This window comes from Phytophthora cinnamomi, assembly GCF_018691715.1.
Source record: "Phytophthora cinnamomi strain GKB4 chromosome Unknown Contig44, whole genome shotgun sequence".
Classification (NCBI taxonomy): Eukaryota; Oomycota; class Peronosporomycetes; order Peronosporales; family Peronosporaceae; genus Phytophthora; species Phytophthora cinnamomi.
In genome coordinates this window covers 1036409-1061797 of record NW_027150977.1, presented here as the reverse complement: position 1 = coordinate 1061797, position 25389 = coordinate 1036409, and the positions used below count along the sequence as shown (strand labels likewise).

The 25389-nt window shown below is 54.3% G+C and overlaps 1 protein-coding gene across 1 annotated transcript in view; it reads left to right on the top strand.

Moving 5' to 3' along the window:
- The window catches only part of IUM83_13829 (uncharacterized protein), a gene marked incomplete at both ends in the record, with an annotated part of 42488 nt that extends 17376 nt beyond the window's left edge, over positions 1–25112 (top strand). Inside the window, 3 exons of the mRNA XM_067938530.1 lie at positions 24569–24640; positions 24756–24890; positions 24987–25112. Of these exons, the coding sequence (XP_067790813.1) occupies positions 24569–24640; positions 24756–24890; positions 24987–25112 (333 nt within the window). The remainder of the gene's footprint in view (positions 1–24568; positions 24641–24755; positions 24891–24986) is intronic.
- Positions 25113–25389: the final 277 nt, after the last annotated feature.

Below are 25389 nucleotides of genomic sequence, written 5' to 3'. Positions count from 1 at the left end.
AATTAACCTAAGTAATTACTAAGTACTTACGCTTCCTCCTACACGTTGCGCAACGTGTAAGCAAAAGTAGTGAGTCAAGTTAGACCCACTACACCTGGTAGCACTTTGTAGTCCGTCCAACGACCGACTGCTTGACGTTCGTACGCGGTGTACGAACGCGGAGCGGAGAACCACATGAGCACGGAGGTGCCCATGGAGAGCTCCAACACGCCTGCAACGCATGTTGCAGGCGCTGACTGCTCCCACCTGTCTGACCCAGAGTGGGAAGCCCTCCAACGACTGTCAACAGTCATTGGAGAAGCGGCGATAGCTACGATGTTGCGCACGCTATCGCCGACGGAGCAACATGGTGTTGCTCTGGGATTTATCATGAAGGAGCAGCGTGATGCTGCTTCCTCAGTGACGGCGTCGTCAGGGACGACACCGCGTGCTCAACCATTAAAGTTGAGCGTAAGCTATTACGTGGGAAGAGAGGGCGAGCCTCTCCTCCGATGGCTTGTCGAGCTGGACACAGCCATAGCGGCTCGACGCATCGTCGACCCGCTGTCGAAGGTCGCGTTCGCCATGTCCTGTCTTGGCGGACGCGCAAGGCGTTGGGCGTATGGACGCCGACTCTCCGATCCTACGTGCTTCAGCACGTACGAAGTGTTCAAAGAGGAGCTCAAACAAGCGTTTGAGCCCCCGCAAAACGAGTTCCGGTCGAGGGCGGAGTTCCTCGACCTTCAGCAGGGTAAGCATGACGTCCATGCTTACGCGCAGCGCGCACGATACTTGGTCTCAAATATCGTGACTAACCCGATTATCGAGGCGACTAAGGTCGTCACGTTAATGAAGGGGCTTATAGATGGGCCTGTGAAGACCTATCTCTTCCGAGAGTACCCGAGTACTCTCGAAGCTGCAATCACCCTTGCCATGCAAGAAGCGTTTAGCCTGCGGCGGGCTAAACTCCATCAAATTGCGCCGAGGCCGCAACCACGCCCGGTAGCGAGGACGGGAGGTCCGGAGCCAATGGACCTCTCGAACGCAACAACTGCTGGTTACCAGCAGCAGGGAGGCAACGTGCGATGCTTCCGTTGCGGAAGGATCGGTCACTTCGCGCGGGAGTGCACAGCTCCCATGCCCCCTGGCGATGGCCGTCGTGGCGATGCTAGGCATCGCCGCGGACCAACAAAAAACGCGAACATCCAGTAGGCGCGGGGCGCCCTACTGGTAATGCAGTCGCGCACGCCGACATCGGGCACGCGACACTGAGGACTGCAGCCCCCAGTGAGACCAGCTCTCGCTGCAAGAAACAAGATGACAGGCCAAACCTAGTCATCTTGAAGGTTTACTCGAAGACAGCGAGTGACTCTCTTCGAGCTTTGGTAGATTCAGGCGCGTCGAACAACTTTGTTCGACTACGGGGCCTGCCGAGTCTTGACTTCGAGGAGGTAAATGCACCTCGAAGTCTTCTGGAGGTACGACTGGCAACAGGTGTCATCGTAAAGACCGAGAAGCACGTCGTGAACGTGCGCTTCTCGTTCAAACAACGGGTGTTTGTCGAACACTTTGTCGTTCTGGACCTGGACGATAAGTTCGACGTAGTAATGGGCGTGCTGTGGCTTGCACGGCATGATCCGGTAATTGACTGGAAGAAGCACACGAGCGTGCGCTTCGGTCGCGACTGCGGAACAGAGAGCGATGGCCCTGTTACCGCAGCGCACGCACCAGCAGGTGCGCGCGACTCGCCAGTCGAGACAGCGTTTAATGCCGCTGTCCCGGAATGCTCAAGGGGTGCGCGAGGACGCGCACAAGTGAGGCCAACGTCGGCAAAGCTGCCGACGTCAGAAGAAAAAGGCGTACTGGTTCCGGGAACCAACACCCACGTTCAAGCGTGTAAGGGACAGTCCCTGACCCGAAGAGGTCAGGTCGACAACGACGCGTCGGCTCGCGGAGCTGACGCACCCTCGGTCATGAGGGGCTCCGCCAATGAATGGCGTCGAGGTGACGAAGGCGTGTCAACTCCGGGAGTTGACGCTGCAAACGGTGCGGACGGTTGCAAACGTACCGCACTGACGCAATTTGCATGCTGTCGTGCAGCCGGGCTGCATGACGAAGCGCCATGCGATCAACGGCCTTCGGGATCGTGCTGCATCAACGCGCATCCGATCGCGAAATCGGATGCGTCACAGACTACGTGAAATGGCGATCTTGGTCAGCCACTGCCAAGATCGGCGCCTCAGTCAAGCCCCGCTTGACTGCATCGAATGCCTTTTGGCAATCGGGTGTCCAATTCCACACAGCTTACTTCTTAAGAAGCTGTGACAGCGGGCGGATCTTGCCCACGTAATCCTCCAAGTACTTGCACAAGTACGTGGCCAAGCCAAGGAACTGTCTCCGTTCCTTAACATTTGAAGGCGTTGGCCATTCGTTAATCACTCTGACTTTTTCCGGGTCAGGGCGAACACCATTCTTTCCTACGAGACACCCGAGGACGGGTATCTCGCTCGCCCCGAAGATACACTTCTTCAGGTTCGCGTAGAGCTTATGCTTTCGCATAAGCTCAAGCAGCTTCCGGAGATGCACCCTGTGCATCTCTACGTCGGTTTTCCCGTCCACAGCCCGGCTGTGGATGAACACATCGTCGAAGTAGATCGGTGCGAAGTCGCGCACCGAGCGCAACAAATGCGTTACGCACCTGTTGAAAGTCGCAGGGGCGTTCTTAAGCCCCTGTGGCATTACTAGCCATTCCCAGAGCATGCCGCTTGGCGTGCTCACTGCCGTGAGAGGGATATCGCTCTCACGCATTAGGATTTGATAAAATCCATCTCGCAAGTCGAGAGCACTGTAAACGGTGCTCCCGGCCATCGAATCGATGATAACATCTTTTCGCGGTATCGGCGTCTGCGCCGGTACCGTCACATCGTTCAGCTTGTTGTAGGCATGAACGATGCGCCATCCGCCCTGTGGCTTTTTGACACAGAACGTCGGAGCATTGTGCGGGGACTTTGATTCCCGCACTTGTCCTGCTTTACGACGACTTTCAAAGAAGTCGTCGATCGCTTTTACTTGCTCTCGCGGCAGTGGCCACTGCCGCGTGACACAGTACTTCGTGCCCGGCACGAGATCTATATCGTGCTGAATACCCTTATCCTGCGGAAGCTCCGCAGGAATCTCTTCCGGGAGTACGTCTTTGTACTCCCTCAACAATTCGTAATAGGGACTCGACTTCAGCGAGTCCCAACCTTGTTCCTCGAAGCGCTCTCGCTTCGTCTTCGCACTGAGAGTGCAGACACTCTCAGTGCAGACACTCTCAGTGGTACTTCCCATGAAGAGCTGCCTCAGCTCTTCGCTCTCGCTCGCCGTTCTTTCGCTGTCCGATAGAACGCAGACTTGCTCGATGCGTCCATCGTGCAAGTCGCGCGTGAAGCGCTTCCAGCCATGAGCTGGAAGCGAAGTCAACTCCGACGCCGTCGTCGGAGGACTAGCGAGTTCCATCTCTCGGTACTGGAATCCAGTATCGGTGCGCGTCAAGACACTTAGCGTCTCGACGTCCGGCGTCACCGCCCCAGTGTGTCCAACAGACTGTTCTTGTTGCGTCTCGGTCCCGGACCGAGACTTGCGCAGCGTTTTCCGCTTGCGCCGTCTTCTTGTTGTGCGGAGCCCGGCTCCGCACAGTTGTTCTTCTGGTCCAGGCCCGGCCGTGGACAGTCGTTCGCCGGCGGACCCTGTCCGTGGGCGCGCGATATCAAGCCCGGCTTGATCGCATGACGCTTCGTCGTGCAGCCCGGCTGCACGACAGCATGCAAATTGCGTCAGTGCGGTACGTTTGCAACCGTCCGCACTGTTTGCAGCGTCAATTCCCGGAGTTGACACGCCTTCGTCACCTCGACGCCATTCATTGGCGGAGCCCCTCATGACCGAGGGTGCGTCGGCTCCGGGAGCCGACGCGTCGTTGTCGACCTGACCTCTTCGGGTCAGGGACTGTCCCTTACACGCTTGAAAGTTGGTGTTGGTTCCCGGAACCAGTACGTCTTTTTCTTCTGACGTCGGTAGCTTTGCCGACGTTGGCCTCACTTGTGCGCGCCCTCGCGAACTTCTTGGGCACTCAATCGCGTCAGCTGAAGCCAGCTGAGCGCAACAATCCGGTACACGACAAGGAACGCCTTGCCATGAAATACGCACTCGCAAAGTTCCGAGTGTATTTGCTGGGAAGTAGACCATTTGTGGTCTACACCGACCATGCATCACTGCGCACCGCAGTGAAGTCACCACACATATCACAAAGAATGGCGAGATGGCTCTCATTCTTTGCAGAGTATAACTTCCGGGTCGAATACAAACCCGGAAGATGGAATGTAGTGGCCGACGCGTTATCACGTCGGTCGGACTACGCAGAAACTACTGACGTCAATACCATTGACGCCATGCGATCGAGCAAACCCACGTCGTTTCTGTTGGACGATGGGAAGGCCGCGGATGCGAAACTCTTGTTGGCCTATGGCACAACACCTTCTGACAAGGCTCGTCAGAAGTTGCCTAAGCACCTTCGTGCGCGTGCACACCGATATCGGGTGCACGACGGACTGCTTCTTTATAATGCAGTCGACGACAACGCGGACTGCGTTGTCGTGCCGAATGACCATTACCTGCGACTCAGGATCATGTACGAATATCATGATACCCCGACTGCGGGACATCTCGGACGTGAGAAGACTTACGTCCTTCTCACGCGCGACTTCTACTGGCACTACCAGTATAAGTGGGTGCGCCAGTACATCCGTGCTTGCGAGGTATGCCAACGCGTAAAGCCTGCCCCATTCGCGCAGGCTCCGTTACGATCACTACTGACTCCGTCGGAGTGTTGGAAGTCCATGTCATTGGACTTCATCTTTGGTCTTCCCCCGGAAAGCGGAGGGAATACCGGTGTTGTGGGCTTCGTCGACCGCTTCAGCAAGATGGTATATCTTGCTGCGGTGCCGGCAGAAGTGACCGCGAAGCAGACGGCCCGTCTGTTCGTCGACATGGTGTTCAAACACCATGGCATGCCGACCGACATCGTGTCGGACAGAGACCCGCGCTTCACAGCGCACCTGTGGCAAGAAGTGTTCACACGTTTTGGGAGCCAGCTTTCAATGTCGACTGCGGATCATCCGCAGACGGACGGTCAAACCGAGCGCGTGAATCGCGTGCTCGTCGATATGTTGAAGAGCTACGCTCACTCGTTCCAATACTGGAGCGAGTGCTTATCGATGGCAGAGTTTGCCATCAATAACTCAGTGCATGCCTCGACCGGGCATACACCGTTCTACGCGGATGCCATGCGGCATCCACGTCTACCGAGTTTACTCGGAGTGATGGCTCCCACTATGAGTGGGGAAGGATCTACGACTGCAATACAACAGCCGCAGAAAACCGCTGACACTTACACAGTGTCAGCTGCAACCATGGACAAACCACATGAGTCTGCGCAGGGCGCAGACTCCTCTACCAACAAGGACAACGACCACGGGTCTGCGCAGGGCGCAGACACCGCAAAGAACCACGCAGAGGCAGGGCCTCTAGTGGAGAGCGAGCTGAATGACTTCAGCTCGGATGCAATCAGTTTCATCACCAAAAGACAAGCCGTAATTCGGTTTGTCCAAGACACAATAGCAGCTTCTGTTGATCAACAGAAGCTGAACGCAGACAATGCGGGCAGAGGCAACACAAATGAATTTAAAGTTGGTTCATTAGTTTTGTTAGCTACACAAAACCTGCCTAGACATGCAGTTTCGGATTTCGGAGCAAGCAAGCTTGCTCCGCGCTTCATCGGGCCATTCACTGTGTTGGCACGGCACGGCAACGCATACACGCTAGACATACCGTCTAGCATGCGCCTCCATCCGACCTTTTACGTCGGACAGCTGAAGCCATACCTGCAGCACGAGCCATCTAGCTCGGCTGACCCGACGCCTCGGCAGGAGCCGAGGCAGAAGCGGAAGCCTTGGCCTCGGCGACGAGCAGCCTCTCCTCCAGCACGTCCGCGCGCTGGAGCAACCCCTTCATCTGGGTCCCCAGCTCGACCTGGATATTCGAGGCGGTCTGAGAGACCGCCGCGACTTGGGCCTTCTGGTTCGCCAGCTCCTGTTTCAGGGCGGCGAACTCAGCGCCCTGCAGACGCTCCACGGCGGTCACCCGGTCGTGGAGAGGCGCATACTGATCAGCCCGGGGCTGATCATACCGGGGGCGTGTTCCCACCCCCACCACCGCCGATCCGTGACGCCCGTGGCTCAACCCGCTGGATTGTTGACCGGATTGTTGACCATAATATCCCGAAAACGAACCCTCAAGGGGCTCGTTTTCGTATTCGTTGGAGAGGATTTCCTCCCCATCAAGATATATGGGAGCCGCGGAACGTCTTGCTGGAGGACGTTCCGGAAATGGTGAGGGCGTACGAGGAGCAGTACGCGCTGGTGCAGCAGAAGTAATACGAGCGCTGCGATCATCGCTAGCGCCCGAACCCTCACGTGCTAAGAACTTAGCACGGAGCTCTTTGAGACTCTCGGGCACACGGAACGACGTGTACCCGTTCAGGTCGCGGTCGCTCAAGCGGACCGCGCATGGGAAACACTTCGTGCACTGAAAACCCTCGGGCACAGCGCACGGCACATTTGCCTCCCCCGCAGCAACGTGGAGTTGCTCCAACTTTCCACGCTTCGAGTACGTCTCGAAGCGATCACGCGCTTGCTTAATCCGATCCCGGTAACCACTCGGCCTCTTGTTGAAGTTTTCAACAAAGGCGTTCCAACTTTGACAAAGTGCCTGCCACTCGGGCACTTTGCTGCGAGAAGATGTCTTCTTGCTTTGAAACCATCGGAGCTCATGAACAGGTCCGATGTAGTAATCGCGCCTTTGATGCGTTTCCGCATCAAAGTGCAGCTCGGCAGCCACAGCGTCATCTTTGATGGCGCTGCATACGTACAGCGGCACCTCATTCGGAGGTACCGAGTTCCCAAACCGGTCCGCGATCTCGGACGCGGACGGCATCCATGGATCGCGTGCTGCAGGCGCAGCGCGCGGAGAGCCTTGAGCTTTAACATCACGCGCTGCAGCAGCAGCGCGCGGAGTACTGAGAGCCCCAGCTGAAGCGAGTGGGGTATCACTCTCAGTACGCGAACGCTTCGAACTCGAAACGTCCGATTCGTCCCCTTCACGCGGGCGAACGTTCTTGGCGTGAGGGTCGAGCGATTCGCTCGACACTGAGTCTTTGCGTTTTGAGGGCGAGTCCTCCTCGCCCTCCATATCCTCATCGTCGAAGTCGACGACGTCGCCATACTTCGCCTTCTGGCGTTCGAAGTAGTCGTCGATGGAGAGATGACTCCCCACCGAGTTTGAAGTCTTCCTCTGAGGCGCGCTCATCGTTGAATGAGCGCGGATTTCTTCTCCAAACGCGGAGAATTGACGAATGGTCAATTCCGAAGATTGACGTGCGGAGACCCCGCGCGTCTAACCTTAAGGGGGGATGGTGTAACGAGGTTACACGCATAAGTGGCTACACGCCACTTGTGAATTTAACAGATAGGATATCTGTTAAAAGTTTTAGATACTTCCTCACCTTGGTGTAAGTCACACCAATGGATACATTGAAGTGGACCACCACAATGAGTGATCCACACCTACCCAACGATCCTGTTGGTAGAAAGCAGCATCTTTCTACCAATTAGATACGTGCATATCGGCGAAGCTCTGACAGCCAGCCGCTGTCAACCCCTTTTATAGATGATAAACAGTTTTTAGCAGATTTAGGAGGAAGATCAATTTACAAGCCATACAGTTCTCATTTTACCTAATCTAAGTCACTTGGAGTCTTATCTGATTTAAATTATATTTGTGTATTGAAATATAATTAACCTAAGTAATTACTAAGTACTTACGCTTCCTCCTACACGTTGCGCAACGTGTAAGCAAAAGTAGTGAGTCAAGTTAGACCATCTACAGGAAACATCAACCCGGTGCAAGGGAAAGTTCCTGGTCCTTCAGGTTCTAACCCTAACAGGTCCATTGAGTCTTCGATGACTCGGTGGGTGTTGGTGGTGGGGAAAGTGTGCCCTAAATAAATTAGCGCATGTTCCTACACGACACTACACCAGGCCCAAAACTGCAGGGCTGCTTGCTTCTCTCATCTACACCGTTGAAGATTATGCCAGTGTGTGCGAAGCAGTTCGCGATGGTGTCCTTGGCCTGCAGATCCTCCTAGACTTCTTGGCTCCACTACATCGTTTGGAGCTGGTCAACAGGGTACACGTTCTTCTCGATCCTTTCTGTGATCTTGATCTTGTCATACCCTCGACGATGCTACTTCCGTCGGTATGCGCGCTTGAACAACGCGATGATACCGGCATCCATGGCTGCAGAAAAGCGGTAGTATTAGGTGGTAGAAATTCCACGCGTACGTTAGCACAAACAATGTCTCCCGATGACGCGTTGCCTAAACGTAACAGGATGGGCCGGTTCGACGTACGCATGTCGCGATTCAAGTTGAGTACTCACTCACGGAATATATGCCCCGTCATCCATGCCTTCTGGTTCGCAGATAGTTCAGCTCAGCCGCCGACCGCTTTTTAAAGCAGTACGGCTGCTTCGCGCGACCCAGAAAGAGAGTTGGCAGAGCATCTGATCCGTCTGCGTTATCAGTGAACCCGATAGTGATCCGTGTTTTCTTCTTCTTGACGCCGCGTGTGCCTCTCGTGCAAGTGGAGCGGGCCGGTGCCATCGCGTAGCACTGGCCCGTTTCATCCATGTTGTATATGTCCTTCGGGGAGTGCAAGTCCGTGATCTCTTGCAATTGCTGGCGGTCCAATCGGACCGCACCAGCATCAGCGAACACAGCTTCGCCGTGGCGTTGGTGATAGCGAAGACCGTGACGTCGATCAAATGCAGCGAGCCATCTATCCGAAAAAACCAGCTCCCACGCATCGCATAGCTCCTTCTGGATGTTCCGAGCCTTCATCTTTATCAACTCGCGTGAGATACAACCACTCTGTTCCTCGATGTGCTGGAACCAGACCCAAAGGCGCTTCTACAGGACCATCGAGGTCACCTCGAGCGGCTTGCGGCGCTTGCCGTCACCGTAGGCTTTCTGCATGATGACGTAGGATGTCGGAGATGGTCGTCTGGACCGGCGCCCACTTCAGCTTGAAGATGGCCTTGGCCCACGCTGCGAGAGCATCTTGGGTCATCGCTGGGCATTCACCAGCCTTGACGACGAGGCGCCGCTTGTGGTGGATCTTCATCCAGGCCCCTATGCGGTACAGTGAGTGAGGCGCCTGGAGCTAATTTTGTTGTGAGGGGTGGTGCGCGGCGCGCGCGGCGTACGCGAGAATGACTGGTGTGTGTGGTGTGGCTACGCGTAGTTTGCGCGGGTACAGCCCTGCTTCAGCTCGGCTTTGGGAGGGGCTTCGCGCCGAAACGCCTTGGTGCCAACCGCACGTTTAGCTACCCAAAGCGCTTGTACCATCAAATGCAGGTTATTCGCTTATACCAGTTCCAGAAGTGAGCGCGCGTACTGTAAGAAAGGTTGCATGTAGTCGTTACTGTCACATTACGCAGTCAGTTTTTTTTCTCCCCGTAATTTACCAACGAGTACAATCGTAGCACTGTGGCGCTGCGGGCTCCAAAATCAGGGAATAGCCTCGCGGCAAGACCTTGATCTCAGACCACTCAACTCAGAATCTGAGATCAGATCTGTAGTGGGTCTAACTTGACTCACTACTTTAGCTTACACGTTGCGCAACGTGTAGGAGGAAGCGTAAGTACTTAGTAATTACTTAGGTTAATTATATTTCAATACACAAATATAATTTAAATCAGATAAGACTCCAAGTGACTTAGATTAGGTAAAATGAGAACTGTATTGCTTGTAAATTGATCTTCCTCCTAAATCTGCTAAAACTGTTTATCATCTATGAAAGGGGTTGGCAGCGACTGGCTGTCAGAGCCCCGCTAGTATGCATGTCTCTAATCGGTAGAAAGATGCTGCTTTCGACCAACAGGATCTTTGGGTAGGTGTGGATCACTCATTGTGGTGGCCCACTTCAATGTATCCATTGGTGTGACTTACACCAAGGTGAGGAAGTATCTAAAACTTTTAACAGATATCCTATCTGTTAAATTCACAAGTGGCGTGTAGCCACTTATGCGTGTAACCTCGTTACACCATCCCCCCTTAAGGTTAGACGCGCGGGGTCTCCGCACGTCAATCTTCGGAATTGACCATTCGTCAATTCTCCGCGTTTGAGAGAAATCCGCGCTCATTCAACGATGAGCGCGCCTCAGAGGAAGACTTCAAACTCGGTGGGGAGTCATCTCTCCATCGACGACTACTTCGAACGCCAGAAGGCGAAGTATGGCGACGTCGTCGACTTCGACGATGAGGATATGGAGGGCGAGGAGGACTCGCCCTCAAAACGCAAAGACTCAGTGTCGAGCGAATCGCTCGACCCTCACGCCAAGAACGTTCGCCCGCGTGAAGGGGGACGAATCGGACGCTTCGAGTTCGAAGCGTTCGCGTACTGAGAGTGATACCCCACTCGCTTCAGCTGGGGCTCTGTATCTGCGCGCTGCTGCTGCAGCGCGTGATGTTAAAGCTCAGGTTTCCGCGCGCTGCGCCTGCAGCACGCGATCCATGGATGCCGTCCGCGTCCGAGATCGCGGACCGGTTTGGGAACTCGGTACCCGAATGAGGTGCCGCTGTATGTATGCAGCGCCATCAAAGATGACGCTGTGGTTGCCGAGCTGCACTTTGATGCGGAAACGCATCAAAGGCGCGATTACTACATCGGACCTGTTCATGAGCTCCGATGGTTTCAAAGCAAGAAGACATCTTTCGCAGCAAAGTGCCCGAGTGGCAGGCACTTTGCTCAAAGTTGGAACGCCTTTGTTGAAAACTTCAACAAGAGGCCGAGTGGTTACCGGGATCGGATTAAGCAGCGTGATCGCTTCGAGACGTACTCGAAGCGTGGAAAGTTGGAGCAACTCCACGTTGCTGCGGGGGAGGCAAATGTGCCGTGCGCTGTGCCCGAGGGTTTTCAGTGCACGAAGTGTTTCCCATGCGCGGTCCGCTTGAGCGACCGCGACCTGAACGGGTACACATCGTTCCGTGTGCCCGAGAGTCTTAAAGAACTCCGTGCTAAATTCTTAGCACGTGAGGGTTCGGGCGCTAGCAATGACCGCAGCGCTCGCACTACTTCCGCTGCGCCAGCGCGTACTGCTCCTCGTACGCCCTCACCATTTCCGGAACGTCCTCCAGCAAGACGTTCCGCGGCTCCCATATATCTTGATGGGGAGGAAATCCTCTCCAACGAATACGAAAACGAGCCCCTTGAGGGTTCGTTTTCGGGATATTATGGTCAACAATCCGGTCAACAATCCAGCGGGTTGAGCCGCGGGCGTCACGGATCGGCGGTGGCGGGGGTGGGAACACGCCTCGGTATGATCAGCCCCGGGCTGATCAGTATGCGCCTCTCCACGACCGGGTGACCGCCGTGGAGCGTTTGTAGGCGCTGAGTTCGCCGCCCTGAAACAGGAGCTGGCGAACCAGAAGGCTAAGTCGCGGCGGTCTCTCAGACCGCCTCGAATATCCAGGTCGAGCTGGGGACCCAGATGAGGTTGCTCCAGCGCGCGGACGTGCTGGAGGAGAGGCTGCTCGTCGCCGAGGCCAAGGCTTCGCTTCTGCCTCGGCTCCTGCCGAGGCGTCGGGTCAGCCGAGCTAGATGGCTCGTGCTGCAGGTATGGCTTCAGCCGTCCGACGTAAAAGGTCGGATGGAGGCGCATGCTAGACGGTATGTCTAGCGTGTATGCGTTGCCGTGCCGTGCCAACACAGTGAATGGCCCGATGAAGCGCGGAGCAAGCTTGCTTGCTCCGAAATCCGAAACTGCATGTCTAGGCAGGTTTTGTGTAGCTAACAAAACCAATGAACCAACTTTAAATTCATTTGTGTTGCCTCTGCCCGCATTGTCTGCGTTCAGCTTCTGTTGATCAACAGAAGCTGCTATTGTGTCTTGGACAAACCGAATTACGGCTTGTCTTTTGGTGATGAAACTGATTGCATCCGAGCTGAAGTCATTCAGCTTGCTCTCCACTAGAGGCCCTGCCTCTGCGTGAGCCTTTTGCGGTGTCTGCGCCCTGCGCAGACCCGTGGTCGTTGTCCTTGTTAGAGGAGTTCGCGCCCTGCGCAGACTCATGTGGTTTGTCCATGGTTGCAGCTGACACTGTGTAAGTGTCAGCGGTTTTCTGCGGCTGTTGTATTGCAGTCGTAGATCCTTCCCCACTCATAGTGGGAGCCATCACTCCGAGTAAACTCGGTAGACGTGGATGCCGCATGGCATCCGCGTAGAACGGTGTATGCCCGGTCGAGGCATGCACTGAGTTATTGATGGCAAACTCTGCCATCGATAAGCACTCGCTCCAGTATTGGAACGAGTGAGCGTAGCTCTTCAACATATCGACGAGCACGCGATTCACGCGCTCGGTTTGACCGTCCGTCTGCGGATGATCCGCAGTCGACATTGAAAGCTGGCTCCCAAAACGTGTGAACACTTCTTGCCACAGGTGCGCTGTGAAGCGCGGGTCTCTGTCCGACACGATGTCGGTCGGCATGCCATGGTGTTTGAACACCATGTCGACGAACAGACGGGCCGTCTGCTTCGCGGTCACTTCTGCCGGCACCGCAGCAAGATATACCATCTTGCTGAAGCGGTCGACGAAGCCCACAACACCGGTATTCCCTCCGCTTTCCGGGGGAAGACCAAAGATGAAGTCCAATGACATGGACTTCCAACACTCCGACGGAGTCGGTAGTGATCGTAACGGAGCCTGCGCGAATGGGGCAGGCTTTACGCGTTGGCATACCTCGCAAGCACGGATGTACTGGCGCACCCACTTATACTGGTAGTGCCAGTAGAAGTCGCGCGTGAGAAGGACGTAAGTCTTCTCACGTCCGAGATGTCCCGCAGTCGGGGTATCATGATATTCGTACATGATCCTGAGTCGCAGGTAATGGTCATTCGGCACGACAACGCAGTCCGCGTTGTCGTCGACTGCATTATAAAGAAGCAGTCCGTCGTGCACCCGATATCGGTGTGCACGCGCACGAAGGTGCTTAGGCAACTTCTGACGAGCCTTGTCAGAAGGTGTTGTGCCATAGGCCAACAAGAGTTTCGCGTCCGCGTCGTGCGCATCCGCGGCCTTCCCATCGTCCAACAGAAACGACGTGGGTTTGCTCGATCGCATGGCGTCAATGGTATTGACGTCAGTAGTTTCTGCGTAGTCCGACCGACGTGATAACGCGTCGGCCACTACATTCCATCTTCCGGGTTTGTATTCGACCCGGAAGTTATACTCTGCAAAGAATGAGAGCCATCTCGCCATTCTTTGTGATATGTGTGGTGACTTCACTGCGGTGCGCAGTGATGCATGGTCGGTGTAGACCACAAATGGTCTACTTCCCAGCAAATACACTCGGAACTTTGCGAGTGCGTATTTCATGGCAAGGCGTTCCTTGTCGTGTACCGGATTGTTGCGCTCAGCTGGCTTCAGCTGACGCAATTGGTAGTAGACGACACGATCACGGCCTTCGGGATCGTGCTACATCAACGCGCATCCGATCGCGAAATCGGATGCGTCACACGCTACGTGAAATGGGCGATCTTGGTCAGCCACTGCCAAGATCGGCGCCTCAGTCAAGCCCCGCTTGACTGCATCGAATGCCTTTTGGCAATCGGTTCTCCAATTCCACACAGCTTCCTTCTTAAGAAGCTGTGACAGCGGGCGGATCTTGCCCGCATAGTCCTCCACGTACTTGCACAAGTACGTGGCCAAGCCAAGGAACTGTCTCCGTTCCTTAACATTTGAAGGCGTTGGCCATTCATTAATCACTCTGACCTTTTCCGGGTCAGGGCGAACACCATTCTTTCCTACGAGACACCCGAGGACGGGTATCTCGCTCGCCCCGAAGATACACTTCTTCAGGTTCGCGTAGAGCTTATGCTTTCGCATAAGCTCAAGCAGCTTCCGGAGATGCACCCTGTGCATCTCTACGTCGGTTTTCCCGTCCACAGCCCGGCTGTGGATGAACACATCGTCGAAGTAGATCGGTGCGAAGTCGCGCACCGAGCGCAACAAATGCGTTACGCACCTGTTGAAAGTCGCAGGGGCGTTCTTAAGCCCCTGTGGCATTACTAGCCATTCCCAGAGCATGCCGCTTGGCGTGCTCACTGCCGTGAGAGGGATATCGCTCTCACGCATTAGGATTTGATAAAATCCATCTCGCAAGTCGAGAGCACTGTAAACGGTGCTCCCGGCCATCGAATCGATGATAACATCTTTTCGCGGTATCGGCGTCTGCGCCGGTACCGTCACATCGTTCAGCTTGTTGTAGGCATGAACGATGCGCCATCCGCCCTGTGGCTTTTTGACACAGAACGTCGGAGCATTGTGCGGGGACTTTGATTCCCGCACTTGTCTTGCTTTACGACGACTTTCAAAGAAGTCGTCGATCGCTTTTACTTGCTCTCGCGGCAGTGGCCACTGCCGCGTGACACAGTACTTCGTGCCCGGCACGAGATCTATATCGTGCTGAATACCCTTATCCTGCGGAAGCTCCGCAGGAATCTCTTCCGGGAGTACGTCTTTGTACTCCCTCAACAATTCGTAATAGGGACTCGACCTTAACGAGTCCCAACCTTGTTCCTCGAAGCGCTCTCGCTTCGTCTTCGCACTGAGAGTGTCTTCACTCTCAGTGGTACTTCCCATGAAGAGCTGCCTCAGCTCTTCGCTCTCGCTCGCCGTTCTTTCGCTGTCCGAAAGAACGCAGACTTGTTCGATGCGTCCATCGTGCAAGTCGCGCTTGAAGCGCTTCCAGCCATGAGCTGGAAGCGAAGTCAACTCCGACGCCGTCGTCGGAGGACTAGCGAGTTCCATCTCTCGGTACTGGAATCCAGTATCGGTGCGCGTCAAGACACTTAGCGTCTCGACGTCCGGCGTCACCGCCCCAGTCTGTCCAACAGACTGCTTTTGTTGCGTATCGGTCCCGGACCGAGACTTGCGCAGCGTTCTCCGCTTGCGCCGTCTTCTTGTTGTGCGGAGCCGAGCTCCGCACAGTTGTTCTTCTGGCCCAGGCCCGGCCGTGGTCAGTTGTTCGCCGGCGGACCCTGTCCACGGGCGCGCGGTATCAAGCCCGGCTTGATCGCATGGCGCTTCGTCGGGCAGCCCGGCTGCACGACAGCATGCAAATTGCGTCAGTGCGGTACGTTTGCAACCGTCCGTACTGTTTGCAGGTTCAACTCCCGGAGTTGACACGCCTTCGTCACCTTGACGTCATTCATTGGCGGAGCCCCTCATCACCGAGGGTGCGTCGACGACCTGACCTCTTCGGGTCAGGGACTGTCCCATGCGTACTTGAACGCGAGTGTTGGTTTCCGGAACCGACACATCCTCATCTTCCGACGTCGGCAGCACCGCCGACGTGGATCCCACTTGTGCGCATCCTCGCGCACCCCTTGGGCATTCCGGGACAGCGGAATTAAACGCTGTCTCGACTGGCGAGTCGCGCGCACCTGCTGGTGCGTGCGCTGCGGTAACAGGGCCATCGCTCTCTGTTCCGCAGTCGCGACCGAAGCGCACGCTCGTGTGCTTCTTCCAGTCAATTACCGGATCATGCCGTGCAAGCCACAGCATGCCCATTACTACGTCGAACTTATCGTCCAGGTCCAGGACGATAAAGGGTTCGACAAACACCCGTTGTTTGAACGAGAAGCGCACGTTCACGACGTGCTTCTCAGTCTTTACGATGACACCTGTTGCCAGTCGTACATCCAGAAGACTTCGAGGTGCATTTACCTCCTCGAAGTCAAGACTCGGCAGGCTCCGTAGTCGAACAAAGTTGTTCGACGCGCCTGAATCTACCAAAGCTCGAAGAGAGTCACTCGCTCTCTTCGAGAAAACCTTCAAGATGACTAGGTTTGGCCTGTCATCTTGTTTCTTGCAGCGAGAGCTGGTCTCACTGGGGGCTGCAGTCCTCAGTGTCGCGTGCCCGATGTCGGCACGCGCGACTGCATTACCAGTAGGGCGCCCCGCGCCTACTGGATGTTCGCGTTTTTGTTGGTCCGCGGCGATGCCTAGCATCGCCACGACGGCCATCGCCAGGGGGCATGGGAGCTGTGCACTCCCGCGCGAAGTGACCGATCCTTCCGCAACGGAAGCATCGCACGTTGCCTCCCTGCTGCTGGTAACCAGCAGTTGTTGCGTTCTAGAGGTCCATAGGCTCCGGACCTCCCGTCCTCGCTACCGGGCGCGGTTGCGGCCTCGGCGCAATTTGATGGAGTTTAGCCCGCCGCAGGCTAAACGCTTCTTGCATGGCAAGGGTGATTGCAGCTTCGAGAGTACTCCGGTACTCTCGGAAGAGATAGGTCTTCACGGGCCCATCTCTAAGTCCTTTCATGAACGTGACGACCTTAGTCGCCTCGATAATCGGGTTAGTCACGATATTTGAGACCAAGTATCGTGCGCGCTGCGCGTAAGCATGGACGTCATGCTTACCCTGCTGAAGGTCGAGGAACTCCGCTCTCGACCGGAACTCGTTTTGCGGGGGCTCAAACAAGCGTTTGAGCTCCTCTTTGAACACTTCGTACGTGCTGAAGCACGTAGGATCGGAGAGTCGGCGTCCATACGCCCAACGCCTTGCGCGTCCGCCAAGACAGGACATGGCGAACGCGACCTTCGACAGCGGGTCGACGATGCGTCGAGCCGCTATGGCTGTGTCCAGCTCGACAAGCCATCGGAGGAGAGGCTCGCCCTCTCTTCCCACATAATTGCTTACGCTCAACTTTAATGGTTGAGCACGCGGTGTCGTCCCTGACGACGCCGTCACTGAGGAAGCAGCGTCACGCTGCTCCTTCATGATAAATCCCAAAGCAACACCATGTTGCTCCGTCGTCGATAGCGTACGCAACATCGTAGCTATCGCCGCTTCTCCAATGACTGTTGACAGTCGTTGGAGGGCCTCCCACTCTGGGTCAGACAGGTGGGGGCAGTCAGCGCGTGCAACATGCGTTGCAGGCGTGTTGGAGCTCTCCATGGGCACCTCCGTGCTCATGGGGTTCTCGGCTCCGCGTTCGTACACCGCGTACGAACGTCACGTAGTCGGTCGTTGGACGGACTACAAAGTGCTACCAGGTGCAGTGGGCCTACTTTGGCTCACTACTTTAGCTTACACGTTGCGCAACGTGTAGGAGGAAGCGTAAGTACTTAGTAATTACTTAGGTTAATTATATTTCAATACACAAATATAATTTAAATCAGATAAGACTCCAAGTGACTTAGATTAGGTAAAATGAGAACTGTATTGTTTGTAAATTGATCTTCCTCCTAAATCTGCTAAAACTGTTTATCATCTATGAAAGGGTCGACAGCGGCTGGCTGTCAGAACCCCGCCAATATGCACGTCTCTAATTGGTAGAAAGATGCTGCTTTCTACCAATAGGATCTTTGGGTAGGTGTGGATCACTCATTGTGGTGGCCCACTTCAATGTATCCATTGGTGTGACTTACTCCAAGGTGAGGAAGTATCTAAAACTTTTAACAGATATCCTATCTGTTAAATTCACAAGTGGCGTGTAGCCACTTGAAAGTGTAACCCCGTTACAAGATCTCAGATTCTAAGCTGAGTGAGGCATTTTTCCTCACTCTTGTAATCCCTGACTTGGTTCTTCCTAAGGCTATGCTGTGAGTCCAGACTTTCGTCGGCCACACCAGCTGCCTCCGAACTCGACAGTTCCCTGGTTTCCCCCAGGCGAAGCTTTCTCCTTGCTTGGAAGGCCCTTGTACGCACGTGCTGAGTCCGCTGTGCCCCGTTTTCTTGAATATAAACGCGTTCACTCCACACACACTTAGTTCACTTCTCTTCTCAGGCCCTTGGACTCTGGGCCTTAACAGCCTCCTCCTTGCTCAGCGACTCCGGCTTCGAGTCGTTTCCAGTCACGACATTTCCTCCGGCGGCTCAGACTGAGAGCCGCACAACGGTTATCACTCGCCCCTCAGACCAGAGTGGCCCCAAGAGTTGGCCCGGTCGAGCCTGCCTTGATCCAGGGTTCTCGCTCTGCACCCTGGGACTTCCGCGCACCACGCCTTGACATAGGCGACACAGCGAAACTGGGAACCACTATCCCAGACTATTCGCGCCACACGGATACCACTAGCAACCCCAGAAACCACTATCCCAGGTGTTGCTCTGCCGAAACTTCAGAGCGGAGCACCTTTCGCCCGAAAATATGAAGCACCGCCAGGAAACCAGCAAACCAGCAAGCAAAATCAGTAAAACCAATGTCCCGCGTGTGGAGATCCAATAGCGAAGGCAAAACGGGCCGAAACACGAAAAGGCTTGGTTGTTGAACTTGAAATTATTTGCAGTTAGCTGAGCTTGACCGTAGAACACTCGTAGCGACTCCACTTTGCCTTGCGCACGCCGCCAGGAGCAGGGACTTGGTCCCTGTGAAGCAACACGCCCGTCGGCGCAAAACGAACTCCGCAGCGTGCGGACTTCGGGGCAAAACAAACTCTGATTATTATCATGCACATGCACATACAAAGGGCCTATCAAGTAAGGGTGCAAACATCTCCTGGGTACACCTTGACGAAGGGTGAGACACCCACTAAGCTACTGGCTTGGCGGCGCTCGTGAATGCGCGTCTCTGCTTTGGCGTCCTTCCAGTGGCCTGTCTGGGTTAGTCATCACTTGAACACACTGATTACTATTGGGTGCAAATCAGTGATAACACGATTGCTCCAGGATCTTGTGGTCAGGGTTGGCCGGACTTCGTCTGTCATCACTTGATTACAGTGACTACTCTGGGTACAAATCAGGTGTAATCGAGATGACGCCAACATCCTGTGGCTCCAATCGGCCCATATCCAAAGGCGACTGGTCAGGCCTAATCTTCTGTGCAGACACTAGGTGCCGAATAGCCACAACGAGGCGCCCTTCAGAGCGACCTTCCAAACAGCAACCTTCAACTTTAAAGAGCAACTACCGCAGATCTCAGTCCGAAATGTAGCCATCTCCGTATAGCCAGTTCGTATTCGAGACCACGAAGTCACATTTCAGGCCCTGCAGGCTCGCTGCAGGCTCTTAGTCACGTCCTAGGCTTGGAGCAGCAGCTGTCTTTCACCAGTTTCCACTTAACCTCGTGCATCCAGATTCCAAATTGTGTCCGCAATTGCCGAATCTCAGTTTTGGCCCAAGTTCAAGGACTGTCATGCTGAAAACCTGAGCTGGGGGCAAATTTACGGTACTGATTCCATATCCTCGCTGTGACGTCAATTTACAGAGTATCGGTTTTGGCTTAAGTTCGGGGGCTGCCAGGCTGGAAACCTGAGCTCGGGCCAAAATACGATACTATTTCCATATCCCAGCTGTGGCACCCCAGAGCCGAGATGAAATCAGACGCCGCACGCCACCCCCTCTTCCCAGACCCGAGACTGCATATCTCAGGGTCTGGTCCACATGCAAACCCCAGACCGAACTCCAAATCACAAAGTCTCATACTTTTGCCATAACTCTCAGGTCCCAGAACCCCTGGCACTCCAAACTGTTAAGTCTCCAATCTGAGATCTGGGATCTAATACTTAAGTAACCATATGACTCCAAATCACAGATCCAAAAGACCAAAGCTCCGTTTACTGCCCACGGTCCGATTAAAGACCTGGAACCCCGGATCTGCGGCCTCTAGAGCGAATCTCAGACCTCAGAGGCCAGACCTAATTCAAAATATCAGACCTGGGGTTCGGGTCGCTGCATCTTGACGTCCACAGAGCCCAGTTTCCAGCTGTAGCCAGTCCAACTTGAAGTATGTACAAAGACCATACTTGGGTCAACAAAATATCCACGATCCGAGTGACATGTGGCCGGTACGTGTAGGGTTTGGCTTTTGACTGATGGGAATTGGCTGGGACCTCGTCACAGAACGTTATCCGCAAAGGAGGGAAAAACAGGTAATTTTCGACGATCAAACCATACCATGGCCGTGAAGCATCTCCCGAAGATACATAATGTGGGCTCACCGAAAACGGAGGCAGCGACAGTCAAAAAGCGCAAACACGACCATGATCACAGTCACCTGTCATCGTCCGTCCTGTACTCAAACAACCCAATCCGTCCAAACGTGCTGATGATCACTCTCACGATTATCAACCATATATTGGCGTGTCGTATGGTTGAGTACGAAGATGCAAGACTCATTCAAGCGCTGCTCTATAAAGACGAGATGAAGGCCGAAATTACTACGAAGCAGGTGAAGGAAGCCATCGTGGAGCTGTATTCTTCAACATACAAGGGGGTCACTAACTATCTCCAAGGGAACCGAGAGGACTACCCGAACCTTACGCTCATGGAAGCGTTTTGGACTTACAAAACAACGCAAGACAAGTTTCTTGGGTTGCGGATTTACCTGGCGGACAAGGTCTGGCAGTACAAGTCTCTTCTCTTGGAAACGACAAAAGTTCAACCGCACATATGGGGATCGTTATGGCGGCATCTTAAAGCCCTTCAAAAGCGTAGCTGAAGCACATGCGCGAGGACTTCAGCTTAGCGACGAGCGATTTCTATGCGGCTACGAGCGCCTCAGGAGGTGACGTGAAATCGATGTTGTGCAAAGAACACGATCTGCTCAGGGAGTGGTGCTTCGCACAGACGGTCCAAGTCATCATGTGGTGCAAATGGAGCTGCAAGTGTCGCAGCTAACCCGGGGATGGCGGACGTAATGTCACGGATCGTAGGAACAATATTTCAGGTCAAGGCGATGTCTGTCACTGGGAGCTTATTCGCAGAGCTCTGTAAGTCTAAGACTAAGGGTGCCTCAACGCGACTTGTGGGATAGGATCATTGCAAGTGACCTTACACCACTGGCTGCGGATGTACTAAGACTATTGCGCGAGGTATTGGACGAACGCTTCTTCAGCAGGTATTACGACGACAAGCAGTTCCAAGTGTGTCAATTTGTATTTGAAACGCAGTGGAAACTCCACCCTACCCTCGAACGAACGGAGAGGAGTCTCGATCGTGCAGTGATTTCGTCGCGCCGTCAGCATGGTAAAAACGGAAGGGATGCTGTGACCAGGAAGTATGATGTGAACGCGAAAATCCGCTGCAACTTATTGGACTTACTTAATGCTGTAAGTGAATCCGCGGACGTCTCTGAATTTGAACCACCTCCACCTGTTGTGGAAGTCAGTCGACTGGAAGCTGCTTTTGCGCCCAGATCAAGCCGACCATCAACCTTTTTGCCGGCAGGATCGACGTGCAGAAGAGGGGCTCGATCGATGGCTAGAGGATCCGGTTGACATTGCACGAAAGGAGGACTACACACCAAAGAAATATGTGGTACAGCGGGATTAGCAAAATCTGCGAGATTGCTAGATCCAACTTCCCAACAGCGCCCGGACACCGACTAACGGAGGGGGTACTTCGATGATCCGTGATCAGTGCTGAAATCCTCACCTTGTGTACCCATCGGTTAGCTGGATCTTGCTCCTCTGGTAACTTCCGAAGAGTCCAAGTGTTGAAGTAGGAACGTCTTGGCGAGACGCGGGGATCCGGTCGAGCAGCGCGGAATTCTTCACTCTGCTCGCGGTTCTTGGTCCAGATCAAGTGGTTTCCGACTTGGATCTGGCGGCCTGGATCTGGATCCGGCCGAGTGGTTGCCTTTATTGCGACTTGGTAAGTAGCCCTTTGTCGTACTTGCCGCTTCCTATAGCCGAAACAGGATAGTTGATAATCAAGGATCCACCCGGCCAAGTAGTTAACTCCGGGTGATCTGGGATCTGCATTTGTAGGGAATTCACTAGGAAGGTTGATCTGGCCAATATACTATCCAGATTAATCAACCAACACTAGATCTACTATCCAATACCTTGTTACATCTTGGTAGGTCAATGTCGATCCCGATTCCAGGCGAAGGCACTTGCGTTGTCCACGGCAAATTTAACTCTGATTTATGGTTATGTCCAATCCTACCGCAAAATCCTATCACCCAATCCGAACTATCTTCCCGTCTGTACCTGTCGGCTCTACGGACCACCTCTACATTCATTACATCATCGCTTTTTCCCTCCGTTGAGCTGTAATCGCCAGATCACCCACTGACTGCCAGATCAGCCAGATCCGGATCCGCCTGATTCCCAGAGCCAGAGCCGCCAATATCCGAAGTGCCTTGATCTGAGGTCGGTCTGCGTTGATTTGGGGTCCCTCGGCTGCTACGACTTCCTTTCATCACTTCACGCTTCTTAGCCATCTACCGGAGGCTTGGATCCGCCCCGCGTATGGGATCCGGATCCAGATCCACATGGGTACATGTGATCTGGATTCACCTGCCCCAGATCTGCTTGATCCACGCTGATCCTCGTTGATCTTGAGTCCTTCGGTCGTCGCAAACTCCTTTCTCCATTTCACTTACCATTGCCACCTCCCAGAAGCCCAGATCCGCATGGGTATAGGTGACCTGGATCTGGATCTGGATCCACATGGGTACATGTGATCCGCATCCCACCGTCCCTGATCCGGGCTAACTTGTCTTGATCTGGGGTCTTTCAGCTGGTGTAAGCTCCATCCGCCGCTTTGAGTGTCCTAATCGTCTTCCCGATGCTCGAAAACGCCTTGGTATCGGCAGGCCGGGTCTGGATCCACATAATTACATGTGATCTGGGTCCAGCGTTTTTCGGATAGCGCTGATCCAGTCTTCCACCGTACATCTGTGCCACCTTGCACTATCCCCAGCAGCTTCCCTCCGACGCTACGTGCCTCGGATAACCTGATTCTACTCGTACCGGCCACATCCACTTGATCTGGCTTCTCCGGTGGCACTTCTGCGATATTGTGCCTCTGTCGGAATCCAACCTTTGCCGATCGCTCCCAATCATCCATTTCCCGGTATTCTCTTCTCCACAAATCAGTACTTGAGTTGTGACAAAGACTAGAGCATCAAAGCGACTACCGTATCATACCAAAAGGTGTGGGAGTACTGTTCGCAACACCAGTATTGTAACGGGGTTACACGCACAAGTGGCTGCAAGCCACTTGTGAATTTAACAGATAGGTTATCTGTTAAAAGTTTTAGATACTTCCTCACCTTGGTGTAAGACACACCAATGGATATATTGAAGTGGACCACCACAATGAGTGGTCCACACCTACCCAAAGATCCTATTGGTAGAAAGTAGCATCTTTCTACCAATCAGAGTCATGCATATTAGCGGGGCTCTGACAGCCAGCCGCTGTCAACCCTTTCATAGATGATAAACTGTTTTTAGCAGATTTAACCCTTTCGCGATTCGCAGGGATAAATTATAGTATACAAAGTTAGGTCATTTGGAGCTAAAAGGGCGAGGTTTCCGCCCTTTTAGGTGGGTATATAGACAGGACAGATGTCACCATCTCACTGGATGCAGGTTCAGTGATGACAAATGCCCCTAAAAGGGCGAAGAAACCCCCCTTTTAGAAACGTCAGTGACTGGCTAATATTACGTTGCTGAGAGCAGCCAGCACGAAAGTGCAGCTAATTGGCTAAAACAAAGCGGTACATTGAACCGACTCCGTAAATTACGCGGTAATAAATAACAGGAACTCCTCTTTTATGACACTATGCAGATCAGCGCGACAGCGCGTCATCAACCCGCAGCGCTTTGGCAGTCGCAGTGCTGTTGGAGCGAGGTTGTCGTGGTGCCCGTACTTTGGCTAGTTGTCGTGCTCACACTGTTATGCCGCAGTGGGCAGCGGCTAGTTGATGTGCGATTTTTTCCACGCTGACGGGCCGTGAGAGCAAAAAGGCCCTTCTTTCGGGCATCAAATAATTAGTTGCTGTGTTACACCAGCTGAGGTATGCATTCTACTTCTGATTTGTATGGTGATAGTAATGTTGTATTTCCCATCTCCCCGAGTATGCATTGCACACCGGATCTGTATGCCTTTACAAAGGTTCAGATCATTTTTAGGCGCCAACTTTGGCGCGCTTCTCTGGCTTTCAAAACTGATACAAGTTTTCACGTGATTAGCTATATGCACTATAGTATACGCAAACTACCCTTACAAATGCATACAATGTAACCGCTGTTTGATAGCCCTCCATTCGGAAAATCGAGGGGGGAAATGGCCGAAGAGACCGCTCACAAAAGGCACGACGAGGCGGGGCAGGCAAGCCAGAGGAAGCGCTGGCGGCTAACGCGGTCGTCCGAGGGTGAGCCAGTTGCTGCTGGTCCGGAGAGCAGTAATCTGGGTGGGGCAGCCGTCTTCAAGTTCGAGTGGCAAAGACTGAGGAAACAGGGATGGACGGCAAAGCCTCCGCCTTTACGAAGCTTAGATTCTCGCTATCGGTACATACGCCCTGGCGGGAATCAAAGAAGTGGCGTCGAAGGCGTCGACTATTTTCTGGGCGAACAAGCCGTGCTTCGATTTGTTCATTTTTCTAAGGTCCCGACTAACGTCGACCTGACGGGTGAGTGGTCGCCATGAGAGGCGGAGGTGGCTTCGTGGCGGACTAAGAGGTGGTGTTGGTGCTGCAGGTCGTGGAGAAGACGGCAGCGCACGCAGCGCCAGTGCTGCGACGAGCGGAGGAGGACGTGCAGACGGTGTCAGTCAGGTGGTCGGCAGCCTCGACGCCAGCGCCGCGGTCGACCTGACGGGTGAGTGGTCGCCATGAGAGGCGGGGGTGGCTGTGTGGCTGACCAAGAGGTGGTGTTGGTGCTGCAGGTCGAGCGGCGAATGGTGTTCGCGGTGGTGGTCGTGGCGCACGTGGAGGAGGCCGGCGTGGTGGTCGTGGTTCTCGTGGTGGTCGTGGTTCTCGTGGTGGTCGTGGTTCTCGTGGTGGTCGCTTGGCCAGTAAAGGTACTAGTGGTGGTGTTGGCAGAGATGGCGAGGTAATCAGTGGAGGAAGCGAAGGCAGCGTGTCGGTTCGTGAGGGTGGACGCGGTAGTCGGGGAGGTCGCTGTGGCGGACGTGGTAGTCGGGGAGGTCGCCGTGGCGGACGTGCTGGGGGTCGTGCCGCCGTCGTCGGGCGTGGTGACACCGAATATGAAGTTCTTCGTGCAGTACGTGATGGCGCCCTGACAACACGCGGTGGTTTCCGTGGTCGTAGTCGCCTCAGAGACCGAGGTGAACGTGCGGGAGGCGATCAGGTGACTCCAGTGGTCGACATGAGTACTACAAGTGTTGATGTGACCTACCGTTTGGACTCAGCACCAGAAGAAAGTGATGAAAGACTGTCGTCGGGGAGTGAATACCAAGATTTCTCGTCGGAAAGTGATGCTGATGAAACCTCTATGGAACCGCCTGCACAAGCGCTGACGGCGGCTGAGACCACACCCACGCGTACTTCTACTGCCAT